This window comes from Prenolepis imparis, unplaced genomic scaffold (assembly GCF_030444845.1).
Source record: "Prenolepis imparis isolate NDT839.2.m4 unplaced genomic scaffold, iyPreImpa1.0 SCAF_5, whole genome shotgun sequence".
NCBI classification, from domain to species: Eukaryota; Metazoa; Arthropoda; class Insecta; order Hymenoptera; family Formicidae; genus Prenolepis; species Prenolepis imparis.
In genome coordinates this window covers 9,426,152-9,449,479 of record NW_028141163.1, presented here as the reverse complement: position 1 = coordinate 9,449,479, position 23,328 = coordinate 9,426,152, and the positions used below count along the sequence as shown (strand labels likewise).

At 31.6% G+C, this 23,328-nt stretch overlaps 1 protein-coding gene across 4 annotated transcripts in view; it reads right to left on the bottom strand.

The window, feature by feature from the left end:
- Fkbp14 (peptidyl-prolyl cis-trans isomerase Fkb14) overlaps positions 1 to 23,328 on the bottom strand; it is a 172,772-nt gene that overhangs the window by 52,287 nt on the left and 97,157 nt on the right. The window contains exon 1 of one of the 4 annotated variants that reach the window (XM_083039040.1): positions 13,324 to 13,606. The exons of 2 other annotated variants lie outside the window; for them this stretch is intronic. In XM_083039040.1, the coding sequence (XP_082895166.1) occupies positions 13,324 to 13,559 (236 nt within the window). In that variant the 5' untranslated portion in view covers positions 13,560 to 13,606. Of the gene's footprint in view, positions 1 to 13,323; positions 13,607 to 23,328 lie in introns of those variants that run through there. One more of the 4 variants, XM_083039041.1, reaches the window with a different exon arrangement.

Here is a 23,328-nt window from a genome sequence, read left to right as displayed (position 1 = left end):
TTTAGGCTATATTTTGCATTTATCCTTTTATCATGACGTATAATATATGCAAATTGGTTTAAATATTCGTACAATTTTAATGATTATAGTTATTATTATTAAATAAATATATTTCTTTACTTTTTTTTTTTTTTTTGCAAAAAGTACATATATAAAAATTAATACGTATCTTTTAATAATCACAGACACACAACATTTAAATGTATGTGTGTTTTAATAAAATAATATACATTAGACATTATTTTATTAGCTTACGAGAAAGTTTTAGTTTATCAGTAAAATTTTAGAATGCTTTAAAATAATTTTATTTGAGTAGAATAGTCTTTTTTATATTAATTATTTTTTATATTAATAATATTTTCTATATTAATTTTATTAATAGTTTTTATGTATTTTTATTTTCATAGATATATCATCAATTTCGTAATATATTATTCAGCATATACGCAATATATATGAGAATAAAGAATGCACGCAAAAATATGTCAGAGATTTATAAAACGTTACAATTTGTATTTATTTGATGATTTATTCACACACTGAAAATTTTATATTCTATAGAAGAACTTTTGACTTTGCCAATCATCAGTTACGCTTTGAAGTAATGTTGTACGTTAAATTTCAATTAACTCAAATATTAATTAATTTGTGTAGATATATTCAAGAACTGTTTGTATGTGTGTGTATGTGAGTTTAATTTATCATTACAAGCAAACATGCGCAAGATCGAACACGAAATTGAACTGAGTGGAAAAACAGCGTCAAGCCATCTGGTGCAGCAGGAAAATTTCTCTTTCTCCTTTTCTTGTTAAGCCTTAAATAATATATAATATATTTCTAAAACACCGTCATTTATAAGACAAGAAACTTGTATATTTTTGTCATTTTTAGTATTAAAAATAAAAATATATAATATGAAAACAAGAATAAAGAAAAGGAGTCAAGTATTTCAATTTTTGCGATGTTTGGTATTTCGTAGCATAAAATTCTCTTACATAAAATATATATTCGACATTTTAGAATAATTAATATTTCCTTAAGGAAACTTGTAGAATGAAAATAATAATTTCTCAAAATTTTATAGAGCGTCTAATTAGTGCAGTGTCTATAACTTATTATTTTCTACGCTAAAAAAATGCGTAATAAATAATTGTTTTCATTTAACCAAATTATTTGTTACTTTAACTTATTTATATTTATGAATTGATAAATGAACAATCAATTCGTGATCAAATTTACGAAGATAATTTATGGCTTTATGTACGTTTAATAATTTATAATACATCGATCCATGATAAGCAAAAAAGCTTTTGTCAGAAAAACAATTGTTCTTGCTGTTTCAGTTTATCTGTATTATATATTAAAGCAATACGCCGTTGGGCTCGTCATCGACCGGTTAATTTACGTTTTATACAACTTTCATCAAGAGCCCTTGTGGACGCGAAGAAGAGACATGACCTGCTAAAACGCACTCTGGTTCACCCTTGTTTTGCGGTTTCTAGAAACAGCGGGCTACCCCTTTAGGCAAGTTTTTCCACAATGTGGAAAAAGACATTTACTACCGGGAACCATATTACTTCAGTGTCCTTCTACGCTTTCTCTCATCCATCTCCCTACGGTTCCTCTCGACGTTTCTACACTATCCATTTCGCAGAATGAAGAGCGAGATGTTGGCACTAATTAAATCCTGTATTAAAAAAACAGGATAGTTCCATCTTGTTACCCATTCATTCGGTGGACTTTCTGTTTTAATAAAGAATTAACTGTTGTTCTTATAAAGGATTTATTATTCCTTCTTTTTTATAATTTCTCTATGAAAAGGTTTAATTCTTCTTAATAATTCGTCTTGTATAAAAATTGCTACAGATAATAATTATTTCATTATATATATATTTCTTTGTAAATTTATCAGTCTATCAAAATATTTAATATATTTTTATATAATAAAATTTATTATTATGCATTTTAGCACGCATCAATATTTCCATTTTTCGTTTATTTAATGAAAATATATCTTTAATTATCCCCCCCCACAATATTTTCTTATCCCACAAAGACGTGGTTAACCGACCATTCTTGTAACCTTCCATAAATCTTTCTTTCGACGAGCCAAGAACCCGACGATTGACTGGCGACATCGGTCGCCCTCGTATATCAATTATTAAGAGCTATATTCGTTCTGTCGGAAGGATGGCAGACACCCCTCGGCAATCGCCCTGGAAACCATCTCGTACCATCTCGAGTTGGTTCCTGCGGGACCGAAATTGAGTCACATGTCCGAATAAAAGATTCAACGAGAAATACTGAGTCGACTGAAATGTAGTAAATGGGCGAAAGTAAAGGCGTTAGATCGTGAATAAAAAAAAATTTGGAACACTCTAAATTATTCAATGTTGCAAGGAAAAAGTTGTGTCACATTATTCGTTGAATTTTTTCACGTTACAGAAAGTTGTCGCTTCTCTGCCTTGTATCTTAACTCTATTTCGGATATCTTTCGCTAAGCTTGTCACATTCGGAAACTCGCATATTCTTATCAAAAAATTGTATTTTTCTTTTAATTACGTTTTTACTTCTTTTTTTAAATCCAGTTGTGCGAGCATTTCAATCCATTCAAAAGAGATCTGACTTTAAAAGATAATTTATAATATAGAAATCAGAGTTAGTATTTTGTACAATATTTAATATAATTAAACAAATGTATATAATTACATGTAAATAATAAAATCGAATACAAAAAATAGAAGAACAAGCAGAATGCGAGAAATAACTGCTATTATGTTCTAATAAATGCAAATATTTCTCTGATGAAATAAGATTCGGCAATATACGAAAGTATGGTCTCTCGTAGATACGACAAAGTTTCTTGAAAAAAGAAGATAATAAAAAGAGATAAATGCCTCAAAGAGCGGTTACCGGAGAAAAATACCGTATATACTAATTGCGCGTGATATACTATTGCGGATGGGCGTTTCCTGTTTACCTGGCTACCTGTTTGTACGAACTCCGCTAGTTTACACTCACTATCGAGATCGTATTTTCCGATGCCGTTAATAACGAAAAAACTACCTCGGTCACGGCTGAGACACCGGCACACCGGCGAATTGTGCATTATATATTTACAAATCCCGTTTATGCGCGCTAGAGAAAGCGTAATAGCTGGACAGCCACGAGGAAAGACCCATTTTGTGCGTATTGAATTATGTACGAATCCTGCATTCCGTATATGTAGACCGAAGCTTTTTGTTCTTGCGAATAAAATGCGTTTTTAAACCACCATGTTATATAGTATATATATTAATTTTTTAAATAAAAAAAATATATAACATAGATATGATTGTATCTTTATCATATATTTGTATATCTTTATCCTATACATAATTGTTCAATTACATTATGCGATTATGCATATATGTATATACAACTTTAACAATATATGTATATACTGCATATATTATTTCCGTATTTTTTCCTGTTATATTATAACAGATTTATATAAAAATACAATATAATTGATCTTTTCTTATTAATCATTTTTAATTATATTAAATTTATATTAAGTTTTCATTGTCTTTATGAATAAAATAAATTCTTACAACATTAATCGAAATAAATGTAAAATTGTAAAATTTAAACAAATATTTTTTTTCAAAGAAATATTACATATTAATTTTTAATTATTGCATCTTAATTCTCAATTGCATCGTTTACATAAATAAATTCCGTTTATTTGTGCAGTTATCGAGTGCAGTTATTAGAGTATAGCAAAATGCTATTTTATTATATTGCTATTATTTATATAGCATTATAATTTGATGGAAAATGCAATTAATAATTAATAATCAATAGATTAAAACGCGAAAAATGATACGAACCAATAGTGTGAGAAGAATGATAAAACGAGAAAATGTCAAATATGAGAAAAAGAAAAAATTAAAGAGTGAGAAAAGATGTGCTAATATCGCAAATTATATATAATGTAACATACGGCACATAGATAAATACACACAACAGTAATGGAAATGTATAATATCACATCTGCATCTCGGACCACAAATTGCCTCTTTAATTGCCGGTTATTATAGCTTGAATAATGAATTCATTATGACCATTTAAAAAAGTCACAGGCCCGATAAAATACAATGATAATAACACTTTACAAAATACACATCAATAATAGATAATAAATATATAATTGATAAATATTTCAATATATTCTACAACATCATAAGTTGAAAGATAATCTTATACATACACATTGTCTGTGCTGTTAATATAATTTTTTAATCATCTAATATTGATTAGATAGTAATTAAGATTTTGTAACATACATTACTTCCTCAATTAAAGAATAAAAAATTCTCAACTTGTTTGATATCAAAAGCTTTACTAATAATACTTTTCATAGCAGTGTCTTGTATTAATACATATTTCATTGATACACACTTAAATGAATTGTTTATTAATTCGTTTTTGACAATTCGTACGATATTATATGTTATAAAGAATTTTGTAAAGAATAAAAAGTTGATTTTATCTTCATCGCGTCACCTTCCTTTATAATTTATTTCAAAGGTTTAATTTATCTCAAAGCTTACTTTCTTTCTAGATTAGCAATAACTAGTCACATTTGCATTTATCTGCGATATAATGTAATCATGTTAGGCATTCAATATACTAATGCCTATTTTGATGTCCATTCAGACTAAATGCTTATGATTGTCCATATCATGGCTCAAAGAAATTATCGAGAAAATATGCAAAATATTATTCTGTCATATATCGATATGACACTTCGACATTCGATTTGTGTTAGGAGTGCGCTCGAACGGAGATAACGAACGATAGACTGTCTGTCCACGTTGTATAAGCGACGTTAAAGACGATAACGTTATCCTACCTTGCTTCATCGTTATCGCACCCCGGAGGCGCTGCCCTCACGAACCAACTTCTAAGGCAATTGACCTTCGCAGGCTTTCGTTTTGCACGCTAACTACTGCGCGGCCCTTCGAAGGCCGTTGCTCCGATGTCTAGAGTAATTATAACGGTCATTTTGCAATTGTAACTTTGCTCATTTAAGTGGATAATTTCTCTGCGAAATGTCGTGTTCACGCCGCGTTGCACAATTAGAGTACCTTAACTGCAGTATTTATATATATCTATCTAAAACGTGTTATAATCCAATCCGCCAAAAAATTCGTGACAAAATTCTATTCAAGACAATTCTAGGATATAATAATAATAATCATAGATAAATTCTCAATAATTCTTATGCAATACACTTTCGTGAATAGCGTTACTTATTAACGCGTTGATAGATATTGCAAATATTACATGATGTATAGAAACAGACAGTGGAAACAAACAGTGGAAAGAGACAGATAGAAACAGACGTAGCTGTATATAATACCTTTGACTTAAATATCGTTGATATGTCCAACTCGTTTTCTAGTAAGAACCACATCACAGAATGCAAAAATTGCAGCAATAAACAAATGTAAGTATACGGGTTTCTAATTTCGCCAGGTGAAAGCGCATAAATGCAAAGCCCGGACACAGACATTGCAAGTAACTTGCATTTACTTTATATTTGCAACCCGCATATAAATGTAGCCTACCACATGTATGCATATTAAAAATACGCTAAGAAGATATCGTACCGTGCACACTCAGAATATTACACGACCGGAAATTACAAAATAAATTTCCATGAACTTTTTGTCGAACTTTGATACGAAATAGAGTCGTATCATTTGATTGAAAGTCAGCGCGGAAATGGGTGCGCAAATTATATTTCTTCTCAAAGATTATTTATTGACGGTTGCAAAATGGGATGAAAAATGTTCAATAAATAATATTTGGAAAGAAAAGATAATTTGCACATCGATTTCTGCACCTGATTTTTAGTTAACCCGCTTCCCCCACTTGTGAAAAATAAATAATACCTACATCATTATATTATGCGACATTTCGAAATATGTACTGTTTGAAAAATTTTAGAAAAATAGTTGTTTAAAAAAATATATAATTTACAAAAACAAATAATTTTACAAAAAGATATATATCAATTAAATTCTTTTCATTAAAGTTGCATCATGTTTTCGATGCAAAGAAAACAAAACCAAACAAGGAAAAGAAGAAGAAGCAAGGGAAATTTTCTAGTCATTGAAGTTACGACTTCACGACGACTTGTTTAATGTTTTAAATCTTTCTTTCTCTGTTCTAAAGTTAATCTAGCAGAGACTTCAATCCGATTGGAAATCACGTAGAAGCAATTCGAAGTATCTTCATTCATCAATTGCATTGATCACGATGTTGACTTCACGAGACGCGCAAGCAAGTGCCTGTATTTCATAGAACTACGTGTTGTACGCGTCGTATATCTAATCAATACTCAAAGTTATCGAATCGAAAGACTCGCGTTTTCGCAGAAAGTTTATTGGGTGCTAAACTTCTATCAATATCACGAATAACTAAGGAATGATATTTTTTAAAATTATATTTTAATAATTAAAATAGACTAATGTGACTGATGTGAATCATTTGTTGCATCATTGTTTGTCGACCTTCGATAATTAATTTTGCGCAAATAAATTTTAATCAGTAGTGTTAATTAAAAAACGCACGCTTTGTACGACAACTTGTAAACTATGAAAGGCGAGTTTAAAAAATTGTTCTTTGAAAAAATATAATATGTAGACCAGCAACAAAGGATTATTCTTATTTTTCACATAATTTTAATTTTGCTTTAGTTTTATTTGAGAGTTAATTAACGCGAATAATTATAAGAAAATTAATAGTAAATTTAAAGCTTTTGATAGAATGCGTTCTGATTTCAATCAAGACAAAAGTTGATATTAATATATTCCAAAATTAGGATTCTAATGTTTTATAAGTGAAAATTATAAAAATATACTCTCTGAGAGAGAAAATGAATCGGTGAAAATGTCATCGATTAAGGCAGGAATAAGATTTCTTACCGAAAATTAATACTTATATTTTGTACCTTCATTTTATGTTTTATTAACTATGACAATTTCACTGAAAAATCAGTCACTATTACTAACTGATATTTCTCAGAATTAGTGAAATTTCATTATTTGCAGTGCTATATTTATAACTGAAATCACTGCTTATTATTAATGATAATATACTTATTTTATTTAAGAGATTATATTTTTAAGGATTATAATATGCTAATAACTGTGTGTTTTTGCCAACATGCTAAATTTGCTTTTTCATATATTTTCGTTATCGCGAATTGCATAAAGCACTGATAATACTGAAAGTAAACAAGCTGATGTTCTTAAAACCGAGATATGTTTGATAGTTGATAACGTTATCGTATATTTATTGCGCCATAAATCGGTTGTAATCTTTCATTTTTAGAGATATATACAACATTTATAGAGATTTGTACAAGTTTTTTGAAATGCAAATACATCAAATCAAATAGTTGTATTTAATTCCAAACTTTTACCAAAATATATTAAGATATTTCTTTGTACATGGTGTCCCACGACAAGCTGCAGAAACTATTCAGCTGTTATTTTTAAACGCACGTAGAAAACAACTAACAGCTATCATTTTTAATTCTAGTTAATAAGAAACAGAAATCCAATCTCTTTCGGAAACTGTAAAGAATTTCATGTAATATCTCACACACATCCCCACAAATAAATAACTTTATAGATATTTTTTTATATTCGCACTATAATTTATTATATTAGTAATGTTTTCAATGCTGATCGACAATAAGCTTGTGTAATTTCCGCATTCGTGGCGTGAATTACAAAAGAACATAACAGAAAAACCCGCATATACCTGTTGTTAATGATAAGATGCATAACAATTTTATTTAGCCTTGTTCTCTAGCTACGCGGGTCATAAATAAATATCGATTTCGACATTTTGTGTTGTTTCGTTGTTTGCATTATTCACTACGACGAGTTTAAATGTTTCCCTTCTCTACAGCCGATGGTACTCGCGTACACACCTGCGAATTTGTTTTTTCTCCATTTTTAACACGTGCACGTTTATTTTCATCTCTCGATGAAACTCAATTGCAATATTCCGTCGTTAAGACTATACTTCGAAAAGAGGTTAATATTACTATGTCGATGCTATTCATTGCAAAATATGTTTGTATTAATAAAACTGTAAATTTTTTCGTGAATTATTATAGCCTGGTATTTTTGGGAAAGAATTATTCACAAAATTTTTAAATTAGAGCTAATTTTAACATTTTTTCTAACATTCACTTTTTGGTTTAGCTTGTTAATCGTAGTTTATGAAATTAATATTTAATATTTTATTTTTCAATCTCACGCGCTCAAGTTTATTTAACTATGTAAATTAATTCATTATTACATCATTGTTGCAGCGTCAAGCCTATCAATTTAGTTATTGTATTTATAGTATTAAATGATGATCGATAGTATTTCTCTTTTCCATCGTTTGCAATAGCTACAAAATTTTTTCGAAGCATATGATACGTAAAGAAAAAAGAATACGATATAACGAGGCGAAATAGATAAAATTGGTGTAGGAATGTCGCAAAGTGCATTAAAGTTTCGTCGGGATGGTTTCCGGGTGCAAAATTCTCTCGCGCAAGGACTCGATGGGAGTGGATCCGATGGAAAACTCCGGCGCCACAGAATCCGCCTTGGGGACAAACTAGACTTGTGTCAAATGGAGTCAACGTTTTCGCCAACGACGTTTCTCTTTCTCGCGATGCAGGCGGCCTCGAGTAATGAAGATGATAATGGGTGGAACACGAGCCGATAAACAAGTAATTGGGATGCTCCTTGATAAGAAATAGTTGAATCAACATGGAACCCCGATAAACGGTAGTGATAATTCTTGATAGATCAACGGTTAATATGATGCCCGATATAATTCTTCCTGTTTTTTTGCAACTTGTTACCGGGAAAAATTTGATTTGTTGAAAAATGATATAATAAAATATCGATTTTTTAAAAATACGTCAAGATATAATTGGCATATATATTTGAAAATAATTTTACACTTTTCTATTTTAATAATTTTTGATAGATAAGTTTATATATACATATAAGTTTATTATTATTATACTTATATTATATATATATTTTTTTTATTTTTATATATAAAAACGAATGACATATTTTTATAACGATCTTCATATACATATACATTTCGTTTGTAACGGTTATATATAATATATACCTCTATATATAATAATGAAATAAGAGACACCATTCATCACATATTAATTAAATTAATATAAGCTTGAAACCACAATAATGTTTGATTTACATAGTTAGATAAATTTATTACGTACGTGAGATTGAGAAATAAGAATAATCATAAAATATTATATAAAAGATAACGGAGAGAATAATTAATTATATATATGAATATAAAATTAAAGATGATCGAGTGGCAACGTTAAACACATACGACTTGAAGATTAAATTACTTTTCACATTTTTATAATTTTCACGATAATTTTCAACATTAAATTAGTAATTTTCTGGAAATATGTGATAGAATTAAATAATAATTAATCCGATGCTAATAAAAATAATGTTAATATTTAATGATATATTACAACTAAAAGATAAAAAATAATATTAAACAAAAAGTTTTTAATTTGTTGAATAGTTTTATATTTTGTTTTACCGTTATTTTTCTCTGTCTTTCATACGATTTCCAACGTAAATTTTCTAGATGTCTGTTCAAGGTGTCTGTTGCACGACTAACGGTATCCGTAACGGGTTACGAAATAATTTAGACGCTGTAAAGAGGTCAACTTGACTTTATCCATTATTATCCATTTGTCGATAGAATATCCACCAACTTTTTGCTTAAGTTGTAATAAATATGTATTTAATTCGCCGTATATTTAATTCTTCGGAAAATGGAGAATTTTATTATTATATGTAATGATACATCGTATAAAGATATTCGTATTTAGTTATTTGAGAGGATTGGATATGTACAGATACTCGTTCGCGGGAAGTCTTTCAATTTCAAAGTAAACGTATTGTTGAATTAATCGCGTTGCAAGCTCGGTAGTTTCATTAACGAGGACTTTGTGCAAGATTGGTAATGAATCCTGTCCGTGCATAGATCGATAATATGTTATGTTACGTTGCATTTATCGTTTGAAACAAAGCGGCATTATGCCATATTAAATCGTATGAATCGCAAATGATTAAAACGACATACACATATGTTTTCATTGTATTATCTTTCGGTATAAATTGTCATACTAATGTTAAAATATAAAAATACAAGATACGGCGAAATATTAATATCCGAGAATATTTAACAAAGTATTGCTTAACGCAATTATATTTTTTGGAGTAGAGAATTAAACAGGCTTATATAAAAACAGTACGATGTGACGTGCAAACCGCGTGTAACAAAGTATTATTCATTGCACTGCTACATCGTTGCGCATCGTTAACGCACTCTCAGACGCTGGAGTATTAATATACGTCATTATAGAAGAGAGAGAGAGTGTGTGTGTGTGTGAGAGAGAAAGAAAGAGAAAAATGAGGATGTTCTCTATGACTAAAATAACTTGAAAGCGGTCAGTTGCTAAAGCAAAAGGCATCGCCAAAGTGAATATATCGGAAGCTAAAGTTGATTAATTTAATTCGAGTGTATGTACACGTCTAGGAGATATGATTCTCTAATAATTATATTTTCTCTTCTTTAAATTCTGCGTCGGAATTAATTGGAAAATAATATTAGCTTAATCTTTTATCATATTTCTGCTGTGTATATACATATTAGCTTATGTTTCAAAATTTATCTCAATTTATCAATGAGAGATTGTCCTATCAACAACGGCGCGACATCAAGCTCAGAATGACCTGCGATATCTTCACGCCAGAAATAAATTTAATCGATTTAATACAATCCTGACAAATATTTCTACTTATAAAAGTTATAAAAAATATATATTATTGTCATATTTTAATTGATAGCAAAAAATGTTGAGTCTATAATAATTGTTACACAAGAAGTGATGTAAGATGAGATTAATTAAATTCTGTAAGGTAAATTAAATCTTTAATTTAAAAAAAATTGTTTATTGTTACTAAATATAATTATTGCACGAGGTAAATAGATGACTTATCCATTAATATATCTTTCGGAATTATTCTAAACTCGATATTTTACGATCGAGTGATTATGTTACGAAAATATTATTGAAATAAGAAATGTTCAAAAACATTTGTAAAGATAAATTAAGCGATGTAAAAGATTTTCTCTTGCATTCTTCAATTCTATGTTTTATTCATCCGACGCTTCCAAAAACAACAGCGAATTTTTATCGTATTCTGACATTAAGAGCGATCCGATCGATCGACAGTTTAAAGTGAGTTGTTACTCTAAGATGTACAAGCAATTAATCGTGAGAAGGAACTCGTGGAATGCGTATCGCACAGAACCTAAACAGGTCTCATGCCAAATCTGATCTGGAACACAATCGACGTGACTAAAAAAGAGATAGCTATCGGTGAGAATCATCATACTATATTGACAAATTGCTTTCAAACCGGATTCTCGTGCCATTTCTTGCATGTTCACGTTAGATTTTCGAGACGAAAGAAGAGATTTTTTTTTCTTCCATAAAATATATATACATATTTTTTTTAATTAAATATGCACACACATTTTTATTTGAAATATTTATTTCTTTCTGAAATATTTATTTATCTGAAATTTTTATTAAAATTCACGTGTGTTTTGTGTGTGCGAAATACTTTATGAAATTTCGTTCTAATAAATTCATATGACGATCCTTTGTTTAACCAGCGAATAAAGCGTGATATATTTCCAATTATCCGCATTTTGATGCGCCTACGTACCGCGCTAACATTATTTCGTCGCGTTTGTTATGTCGGTCATGCTTGTTTCCACGTGAAAGCAATGACTTCAGGGCACCTGGGAGCAGCCTAACATCTTCTTATTATATGCTAAAGAGTTACTTTCGCGCGACGAGAGAGTGTCTTATTCGCACACTCGAAATGGTACACGTCATCATTCTGTTCTCCAACTTGTCCACGTTGGAACTTTGACTCGAAGATTGGTGCGCACAATGTCTCTCTCTCTCTCTCTTTCTCTCTCTCTCTTCCTTCTTTCATCCTCTTTATATACTGTTGACGTCATCAAGAACACGCTGTCTTGTGCAATTGAGAATACTTTCAGTCTAGTTTAGAATACATCCGTGTTGCGAAATAAAGTTGTATTTTTAAATATTTTAGTACACACATATTTTTTTCAAACTTTTTATAATTTCTTTCTCTTTTTCAATTCCAATGAAATATTTAATAAAACAATTGCCATTGGATTTAAATATCAGAAATAGATCAATTGTATTAAAACAACGTAAAATGAAAAATTTTTTTATTAATTAATTTTCTTCAATTAGATTCTCTTAATTCTGCAATAGTCAGTTCAATATTTTTGTGAATGATATTTTAAACAATTACGTATGATAAACTCTTCGAATCAATTTTTGTAAAAAAAACCAGATCGAAAAATAATTAGATAAAAAATGAATAAAGAGAACGTTTAATAAAATATTGTATCACTATTGACTTTAATAAAATTGTTAGAGTTGCTGCACTGTTTTTACTATAATATTTTTTATTGTGTACTTTATTTAATATTTTTAACTTTATCATACAACAAAAAATTACGATTTTTTTCATAGATACTAAATATATCAAACAATTGTTTAAAAGTTCAGCGTCTTCACTTTTTTTTACTTCAAAAATTAAATCTGAAATTTAATATCAGCTAAATATCGAAATATTGTATTTGTGGCACTAAATCATAACTCTTAATAAAATTAATCAGATTGTTTTCAGTAACTCGTGACATCATGCAATTTTTATTTCCGTCCGTTCTATTTTTAACATTTACGATTGCCGCGATAAGCAACTCGTTTCCTTTAGAAAATGATTGCTTAAATCCGCAAAAATAATTTATCAAAAGAAAAATATCAAAAAAGTCTCGGAAGCATTAGACGAAGAACATTGTATCAACACCAGAAAGGCTTATCATCAGTTGTTACATTAGCTTAATTAGCCATTAAGACACCATCATCGTCGTGTTCTGCTCAAATCCAGACATTCATGATTCTCACTGATCCTGCTATAAATCGGCATCCACTTACTAACGCGTCTTGTCAACAGGGAAATCCCGTAATCGACAAAATTGCTTCATCTCGCACATCCCTCACAATCACCAATCTATTCGGATTCTTCGCGATCCTCTCGCGAGCTCTATTCGCTCGCATTTTTCGCGAAATATCACACTGACCTTGAGTCGAACTTGCTGCCGTCCTGCAGCGTGCCGGTGTAGTGCATGGTCAGCTGGTCGCCCTTCTTCGACCTGACGTCGCATATCTCAGGCATGTACATCTTGTCGACCTTCAGGCCGTTCTCGGCATTGTCGGCCCCGCAGAGAGCCACAATCGCTACCACGAGAAGAAGAGCGTTACGGCACATCACGAGCACGACACTCGCGCTGTTCGATGTGTAAGAGGCCATGTTCATCAGTCGACGGATGCTCGTGAGCAACTGACTCCTCGCAGCGTTCTACGCCGGCGAGCCGCCTTCGGTTCCCCGTTTGCCATCCCGCCGACCCAGAGCGCTGACGCCGTTGTCGGGACAGAGACGGGACCAGCGGGACCAGACGAGGATGGAGAACCCGTGCCGTCACATTGCGCCGTCTCAATGGCCTCGCGGAATATGTAGGTCTCTACCTCTCGGGAAAGTCCTTTTCTCTCTCTCCGCACCTCTGGGGTACCGCTCGCGACCTCTCGCTCTCGGAGAGAGCTCCCACTTGATCGTCTTTCCTCGTTCGTTTCATTTCTCGTAGATCGTTCCTCTTCTTCTCTCTGTGCTCCACATCTCCATCCCTTTCATGGTTGTATCCAGGAGTAGCGCGTCTCGCTCCGACCTGATTTTCTTCCTGCTTTCTCTCTCAACGCCACGTTGCACCGTTCTCCATTCTCTTCTCTCGTCCCGATGTCTTCTTCGTCTTACTTTCGTAGGTGGTGTATATCACAGGAGTCTGCGGCTTGCGCTGTACCCATCAGATCTAGGGTGTTCTCTTTCATCCCTTCAGCCCTGTCTTCCGCACCTATACGCGCGTCGTTGCGTCTTTCGTTTCTCTCTTACGTTTCCACCCCTCTTCAACCCTTTCTCGCACGATTACCAATACAAGGAATACGACTTGCGCTCCGATTTTGACGAGATTCCACAGGTTCATCGAATCATGTAAGCGAATGTTCAGTGAGAAACTACCATTCTTTGTCGACGGTGAATCGAATTAAGGAATAAACTTTATCCGAGAGAAATGTTAAACTTCACCAACGCGACGGAGCCTATTAAAAATATATTGAGAACTTCGCTCAAGGTTTTCTTATGTCAGATATAATACCGTTCTTCGGTGGTAAGCTGTTTAAATAAAGATTTCCTTCGTATTCAAACCAAAATTTCTCAGATGTATTTATTAGTTATACGATGATCAATAATTCTATTTATAATACGATTGATATTCAATCTATATTTCATAATATAATAATATCGACTCTCTTTATCGTTTCATCTATCCATTAAATTTCAAATTTAGGCAAAAAATATATATAAATTTAAATATATAATATTTAAAAAATTAGGTATATATATAAATAAATATACATATTTATTAATAAATATATATATTTTTTTATATTTATAGCTAAATTTTTAAAATTATATATATATAAATAATATATAATTAGTTTTTCTCTCCATTTCACGTTTAATTAAATATGTTATATATGTACATATATAACATATATAAAATATATTTAGCTAAACGCAAAAGTAATGTTGGAGAAAAACTATGAAATATGAATGTAGGCCAACACATGATGGTGAAAGAAACGTATGTGAAAGCGCATTTGATTCGTTTCCCTTGGGATTCGATTTTGTCCACTTCGTCAAGCGGAGTTGTCCTCGGCTTTTCCCTTTTAGTTTATTTTCTTCGCGCTTCTTCAGCGCAATCTTTGTCTCGTAGAGATCGTCCCGCGTATTCATCTATCGCTCTTTAATTTCATTCGCTTCCTCTCTCAACCACCGCACCTCGCGTTACGTGTCATCCTGATCTCGTCGTTTATCACTGATGTCATCGCACCGCTGCTATGAAGCGCATCCGAGCGTTGCAGTGCGCTTCCTTCCTACGAGGAGGAGAATTTCGTGGCTGTTTTGCGAAACACATGGATATTTTACGGTGGTCAAACTGAACGGCCGTTGTATTCTCTTTTTTTTTGCGACAAAATCTCTGGCTTAATATTTTGCTCGAGGTCGGAATATTAAGCTACGAGTTTTCAATTGGTTCAATAAAAAAATCCCATTCGCTGTACGCGATAACAAAATTCATCTCTCGATGAATTATTTATGGGAGATTTCACGTACTAGTATGTAAATGCAATTCGCTGAGATATGTACATCGAATTCGCTAACTGTTACACTAAAATTTCCGGAAAGCATGCGCGTTTGAATAGCGTTTGATAGGCGGGATCGATCAAAGATTGCTTTTGCAATGAAATTTTGCGAAATAAAATTTTTGCTGTCAATATAGGCGCAGTTATAGAGATTGACGATAAAATAAAATAATTGTCACATTACGTAAATGCAATTAATATATTATGTATTAAGATATGATTTGAGTAAATTAGATCACAAGTTAATTATTTCAATTAATCTATCACAATTTTTAGTTATATTAAAATTGTAATTTGTGTGTTTTATTATAATTAACATAAGTGATACATAACATAGTAATACAATCTATACATATACATATAGATGTATATACAGAATATGCATATGTATAAATACTGTGAAAAAATATAGTTTTTAATTTTTTAAATATTTTATACTAGTTATGGATGGAAGTTTTATATTTCTGACACAACACAATAGTTTTTAAAAAATTAAAAAAAAAACCTGACCTATTCTGATTTATCTACTCTCAGAGCATGCAAAAATTCTGGAATTTTACGTAGGAAAAATTTTCAAGTGTTTTATCTTTCTTCTTTACTTTGAAATTCGCTCATTTGTGGATGAACACGATACTCGGTACAAGAAAGAAACGCAAACTGGGTTTATCGTGAATCGTGTGTTCACAGTCCAGTAAACGATGGTGCATAATATCATGAATAGCCTTTTAATTAGCATTTTAAATAGCGTTTAAAAAGCTTTACTTTTTAGCCAATAGCAAACTGTTTTGAACTTGATGTATTAAGCGCTTTCATTTGCCTCTAGAATACTCACATTGATCGACAAGCAGGAGTTTCAAAGCAGAAATCTGTTGTGCAGAATCTTGTTATCGGAACAATCACAAAGAGATTTCTTAAAATATTAATTTTTAATAGAGCTCGTTTATTATACGCAGTTTCTGTATAATCTGTATAAATTATTAATATATATATATATATATATATATATATATATATATATATCTAACTTCTCGTACTCTTACATTTATTCCATGAAACTTTGGAAGTATTCAATATAAGCAGAAGCATTCAGTTAATATTAGATTTATAAACTTTCTAAAAGTAGCATTCTCTGTTTTTATAAATTATTAGATATACACTTTTATAGATCATTGTTTAAAAAATTTTTCTTTTTAATAAATCCTTAAATATATAATTTTTTGAATCTATAAATTTTTCATTTTTTTGTGAAAATCTGCGTCATAATTGTGTTTATAAATTGTAATATCATTGAGTGAGTTTCATGTATGTAAATTCTTAATTTCACAAATGATTGATTTTTTACAGACAATAAACAATCAAACATTTTAATCGGAACTCTTCTATAATTGTTTTATCTCTAAAACAATTATACGTGATTCGTGATTCATGTGTCACCGAGAAGAGAAAAAATTAGCGTCTCTATTCTCTAAAATTTTCACGTTTTTTTTCTCTTTGTGCAATTTTTGCTATTTTCATGGTATTCTTATATCTCACATAAAATATTAAAGGTTCTTATATTTTCATAAATTTGAAACAGTTATACGAACGCGTCTTTCACGTTCGTATAAGCTTATTTTATTACATACAAATTATAAAAAAGAAAGGGGAAAAAGAAATGAAATATATTTATTTTAATATTAATATCAATTTTAAAAAATTTTAAATTAATAATATTATATATATATATATATATATAATATAGTTAACTTTGATATTTTAGAAAATCGTAAAAATATGCTTTTTTCGATTTCGCGAAAGTACTTTATCTTGATTTTGCAGTATATTTTGAAGATAAGACGAGACGTTAGCTGCGAAAATACATTTGTATGTGCTTTTTTTACGCTTTGACGGAAGAGAGCAAATCCGTACGCTCGTTTCACGACGACGACGTCAACGACGATGCCGTAGTCTGTAGCGAAAAGCGAAAAGTCGAGCGCCCTACGTACACACTCGTTACATCGAGTGCGACGGACCACTCAGACCAAGTTTACATCTTGAGAAATGCTCGCAGAAATTGCAGTGAGCTCTCTGACCTCGACCTCGCCATGACGCAATGGTTCGAATTACGTCTCTTCATGCATACAAATCACGAGATTTGTAACGGCACTGACTTGCGCGACGTGGATAAGAAATGTTAAGCTTTAAATGATATTATTTTTAAGTATCGTATAATAAACATGTTTGATAGTAATTGGAACGCTTAACTAATTGATTGGACAATCACATTCAATGTCAAAATGTTTCAACCTGATTTTATAAGATTTCTTATTAATTATTTGGAATGTTTACGCGTGTAAGTTTTATTTTGAAAACATTATTATGCTATATTATTTTCGAAATGCAATACATCTTTTTCACATTCGTTGCACGAAACAAAAATGAGAAATGTATCTTATAGATTTTTAGAAGAAGAATGTAAATGTTTAATAGGTTTTCAATTAAAAATTTTTGTATGAAATTTTATTAGAAATTTATCAAAGCAAAAGAGATTTTGATTCAATGCGTTTACAATAATTTTTTGTAAAGTGTGTATACATGTATACATACACGCGCGCGCATATACACATATATAATTTACAAAAAACAATTATTTTCTGCAATCAATAAATTCTTGCGTAAATGTAGTAGAAAGTTCCAAAAGCTCATATAACAACGCTCCCAGTTAATCCACGCCCTAGCTGCTTAACACATGGAAATTAATAATGAGACAGAATGGAAATCCTGGAGCGATAAGCCCTGGATCTACGTAACTCTGTGTGGATTATGCAGCGACGCGCAGCCACCAGCTCGAATTGAACGAACGATCGAGGAACAAACATAGAATCGGCGGATTCATTTAATCCACAATTATAGCAGCTGTCTATTCTTGAATTATTCGAAAGTAGTCGCTCTTTCGAAATGTGTTAAAGATTTTTCAATTCTTTGACACGTAAAAAAAATTTAATTTAATCCCTTAAAATAAATATCCATAGAAAAGTACTAATTCTTTTTAAAGTAAATCTTATTTTATGTTTATTTGCAATGTTACGTTACTAATTATTTTTGCAAAATATGTAGTTTATATATATTTCAGCTCTTTCTCCTCGTGCCACATTTTTACACGCTCCGGTTAACTTAATACAGTAACCCGAAATTTATTGCGCGCACTTTCTTTCTGTACGTGCACAATTTTTCGCGTGGCTGTTTCGGTAGTTTATTCTCGTAGACGTTCGGCGACATGGTCATCGGCGAATAGTAATTGCTCGCAGGCTATCGTTCCTAGTTACTTGAGAGGCGAAACGTAGTTTAAACAACCCGTAACGCGGCACGAATTCTCACTCCAACGTCTTCGTATTCGTGTCACGTCGGTGTTGCGATAGTACGACAATGCGATGCGATTTACTTAGGAATCGGTTGTCGAAACTCTCGAGAGAATCGCAAAACTATTTCTTCTTTGCTCGTCAATATTCCCAAATTTGGTCTTTTTTATGCACATGGCGACGTAGATAAATTGATATTTAAGAAAGTGGAAGTACATGACAATATCTTTCACCAACTTGACATTTCGCATATTGCATTTTTCATTGAAATATTTATACACATTGCACTGAGCACATGTGCTACCTTTATTATTTAGAGCGTTGTTTTTTTATTATATTTTATATATAAAATAATTATGTAGATATATAAGAGAATGATAGTTTATATAGAAAATATATTTTCCTTCCTCCTTAATATAAACTCTTGTTGCATACGTAAAAGTATTTTTAAGATTTGCCTGTAATTCTTGCGGTAAGAATAATAATATCAATATTAATTTGTATATTTTATAAAATAGTAACAAATATAGATTACAATGAATCACCAAACAATAAATGTTAAGAAATTCTTACTGCTACTTTGACTGTCTCGAGACGAAAAAAATTCTTCTAAATCTTTGATTAGAAATATAAATTGCACATTCCAGCGATGACATTCGTAAATGTCTCTTCGCTAGAGTTACATTTAATCGTAAAGGTGTATCTATCATTTCTGACAATTGATCTCCATAGTAGAGAGCGGTCGCGCCTTCCGAAAGGAGAAACAGCAACGGAATTCGGATCTCACGGCACGGGGCATTTAAACGGGTCGGAGAGCTTAATAGCGGCTTGTTTCCATCGGGAAAGCGGGCAGCTGGTTAAACACGTGCAGTTTCGACAGGGAAGACCGAAAGTGCGAGCGCGCGCGTAACGCGAGCTTCAGCCAGTTCGGATGCCGGAGATAGCTAAACTGTTTCCCTGGCTTATAGGCCGGTTCGGGTTAAGGGAAACAAGGCCCACCATGGTATTCCCGTGAGATAGTTACCACGAGCACCGACGCGACTGAAACTCACACGTCGCGCCATTGCCGTTTCGAAGGTGGCAATTTTCCGTCAATGACAGTTCGAAACCGAATTAATCTCGTTTATTTCTTTCTCTGATAATTTCAAGAACAGACGAAATAATACTTTCAGAAATTATTCTCCGGTCGGAAAAAATATATTTTATCGAAATTATTGGTCCCACGAATATCATGCATGATTCGCTAGTATTCATCGATATATGATCGATCACTTGGACAATCTCGTATTCTGTAAATAGCATTTCGCCTTGCTCGCGCGATTGTAACTTTCAAGAATCCATTTTATTTATTTTCGCCATCCTCCGCACTTACGTTTCTCCAGAAAGATCTCGGCTCTTAAACAAACCTTATTCTAATCTTTTACTTTTATAGATATTTGTTCAGACAGATCTTTGATTTCGCAGGTTCTCGGGTTTCACATATCTAAATTTTAAATTTTAGAAAATCTTCTTTACTTTGCATTATCGTGTGTTTTTATCTCAATAAAAGATTCTCAGTTTCATAAAGTCTCCTCATAGATATCTTTATCTCTTTATAGCTCCTGTCACACATAATCTCTATTCCATAAAATTTGAGCTTCAGGAAATCCTTTTCGATTCTATAATATTATACAGATATTTTTAATATTTTAAATTTGCTTCTATATGATATAGCCATGATTATATTAAATAATTATAATTAGTGTTAAAATTTGTAATAGTTACGTAATTAAACGCAAATAAAAAATTTTTCTATCTCATCCAATTTTATATTCTCTAATTTGATTAGCTGCAGCAAAGTGAAAATTGAATGTAATACAAAGCATTTTTCAGCTACGTAGCGATATTTTACACATGGTTTTAATTATTATATCTTCAAAAATAAAATTAATCGAGTTTTATAAAGATTTTATAATATTAAACTGATTGTGTGTGTGAGAGAATCAACGTTTGTTTGTGAAACTATTATTCTTTCATACTTGCGATTTCGCGCATGGGAACGTGGATAAATATCATTTAATCTGGCTCGAGTCTATCAATATTTGTCATTTGTTCGTGAAATAGGGTGTAATTGCTTGAAGCAGTGGCGATGTCTATTTTTAAATCGCGAACATCTAGACTAGAGATATTAATGTGTCGGCGATATATATTTTCGAGTCGATATTTGATATTTCAGATACTCTCAATTTAATCCAAACAACGCTCGATTTCTTTCTTTTTTATTTCTCTCTTTTATCGGAAAAACTATTTCGTGACTATATTTTAAAAAAATTTTATAAGAAAGATTAAAATTTCTTAGAATTTCTGCTTTTTTTTTCTAAATTGAAGCATATTATTATCCGTATTAATCTTATTCTTGTAATTGATGTATCCTTTCACTCGCACGTAAATTACTTAACGTCGAAGCAAATCGAGATAATTACCATGGAAGAGAAATTTCCACGTTAGCGTGTCTTGATACATCCCCATTTCAATTCCACGGAGATGCCTGGATATTCATGGAAATTGAATTTGTAATATGAATGCTACATAGCTGCTAGCTACTGAGGGAAGGTGCTATCGATATTCTACCTGATGGATTAATCGAACTTAAGAAAGGAGAGCTCGCCATCATCGATTGATTATTGCGCTCGTTCCCTTTATTTATTATCCGAACAATTCGCGTATCGCCGTATCGTCACGGACTGAACTGATTGAGCCGGTTCTACTTATTCGGGTGTTCATATTCACGGCTTAATTATGTGACGGAAATTACATTCAATGTTCATCGTATCGGCGAATCTTGAGAGCGTGAAGCCTCCAAAACACTCTCTCGCGTGGTTCTCCGCGCTAATCTATTTCGATCGCTAATTTCGGCAGTTAATTTTAGGAAGCCCAACCGGCAGTAATGGGGTTTGCGGCGCGGAACAAGCTTCTCGTTATCGATAATGTCGACGGCGGTGCGGCTATATAGCGGATGTGAGAGGTTGCTTGTGTATCGGGAGCACGTTTGAAATTTCGGGGAAAGAGCCGAACCGCGCCTGGCATCTCTTCCTCGGAACGCCGAACTTGATCTTTCATTCCCTAGGTTTGTGGTCGCCCGTTTCGCAAACTTCCTCAAACTCTCGCATTGTTTATGCAATTGTAGTTCCTATATCGTTAAGGCTATTAATTTTCAACTCTATCGTCATGGTTATGTTTTGTGCATTAAGATATAATAATTTGCAAAAATATTTTAATAATCCTAAATTTTTAAGTCTCTTTGTTATCCATTAATCCTAATTATTAAATATCATTAGCTGAATAAGATTTATTTCTCATAACTTCTCTTTAAATGCTGTAAGTTGTTTCGATTAATAAATAGTCTCTATTTAATTTGACATAACGTCATACAAAACTTAACACAAAGTATCTTTTACATGCTACAGAAGTTTCAATATAGACCATATAAATATAAAACATATATTTTAATGGATTATTTTATCGTATACTTTTTTCTCTCGAGAGAATAAAATATTAATGCTTCCGTCAACTGTATATTTAAATATTTGTTAATGGCATATCATTAAATATCAAAAGATAGCAAAGCAAATGGTCAGATACGTCCAATCCAGAAACGTAATGCAATTCATATAATATAAAATTCATAGAATATAAAAATGTACATTTAAATTTTATATTCATATAATAGATAAAAAGGTGTACATTTAAATATTGTTTAAATAATGTTAATGCAATTATTGCATTATAATAAAGATATTGTAAAAACTTTCCAATGTTATCTGTTACAAATTATTAAGATATTTCAAATTTTAAACATTTTTCTAGTGGAATACTATATAAATCAATTTCATAAAATTAATCAATCCATGAAATATTAAATAAATCAATATTATTTCCTTCCAAATTTTATTTACGAATTTTTATATATGCAGTACGTCTAAAGGTTTCCTGATAGAATGTGTTTAAATCGAAAGCATCAACTTCTATATTGTTCTAAAAGTGATCTTATTTACATTGAATTTATTAATTATTTGCAAAATCTTGTCGAAAATCTCGCTTTTTTTCTGTGTCGATATTATTATAAAAGTCTTACGATTCAAGGGTAAAATATACATATATCAGCAATGTAATGAAACCAAGATTGAAATATAAACTAATATCTCGGCATGACAGACGTTAAACTCCCGCAAACTGTCGAATGTACTACTATCAAAATATAGACGTATCGTATATGCGTCGACGATGTACGGTAAATCTGTACGATTAAAATCCTTCTGGACCGTGTAGATTGGCACTCAATTTTGTTGGGTTTGACCAGGCCGCGTAATGAAGTTTGTGGTAGAGGCAACCTACCGATCTCCTGTACAGCTGATGTGTAGCACGAGCGGTGGCTTCGACGCACCGCGAAACGAAATATCGCTGACGATACGACGAACTGAACGTACTATTCTGCGATCATTCTGCGGTCTTAGG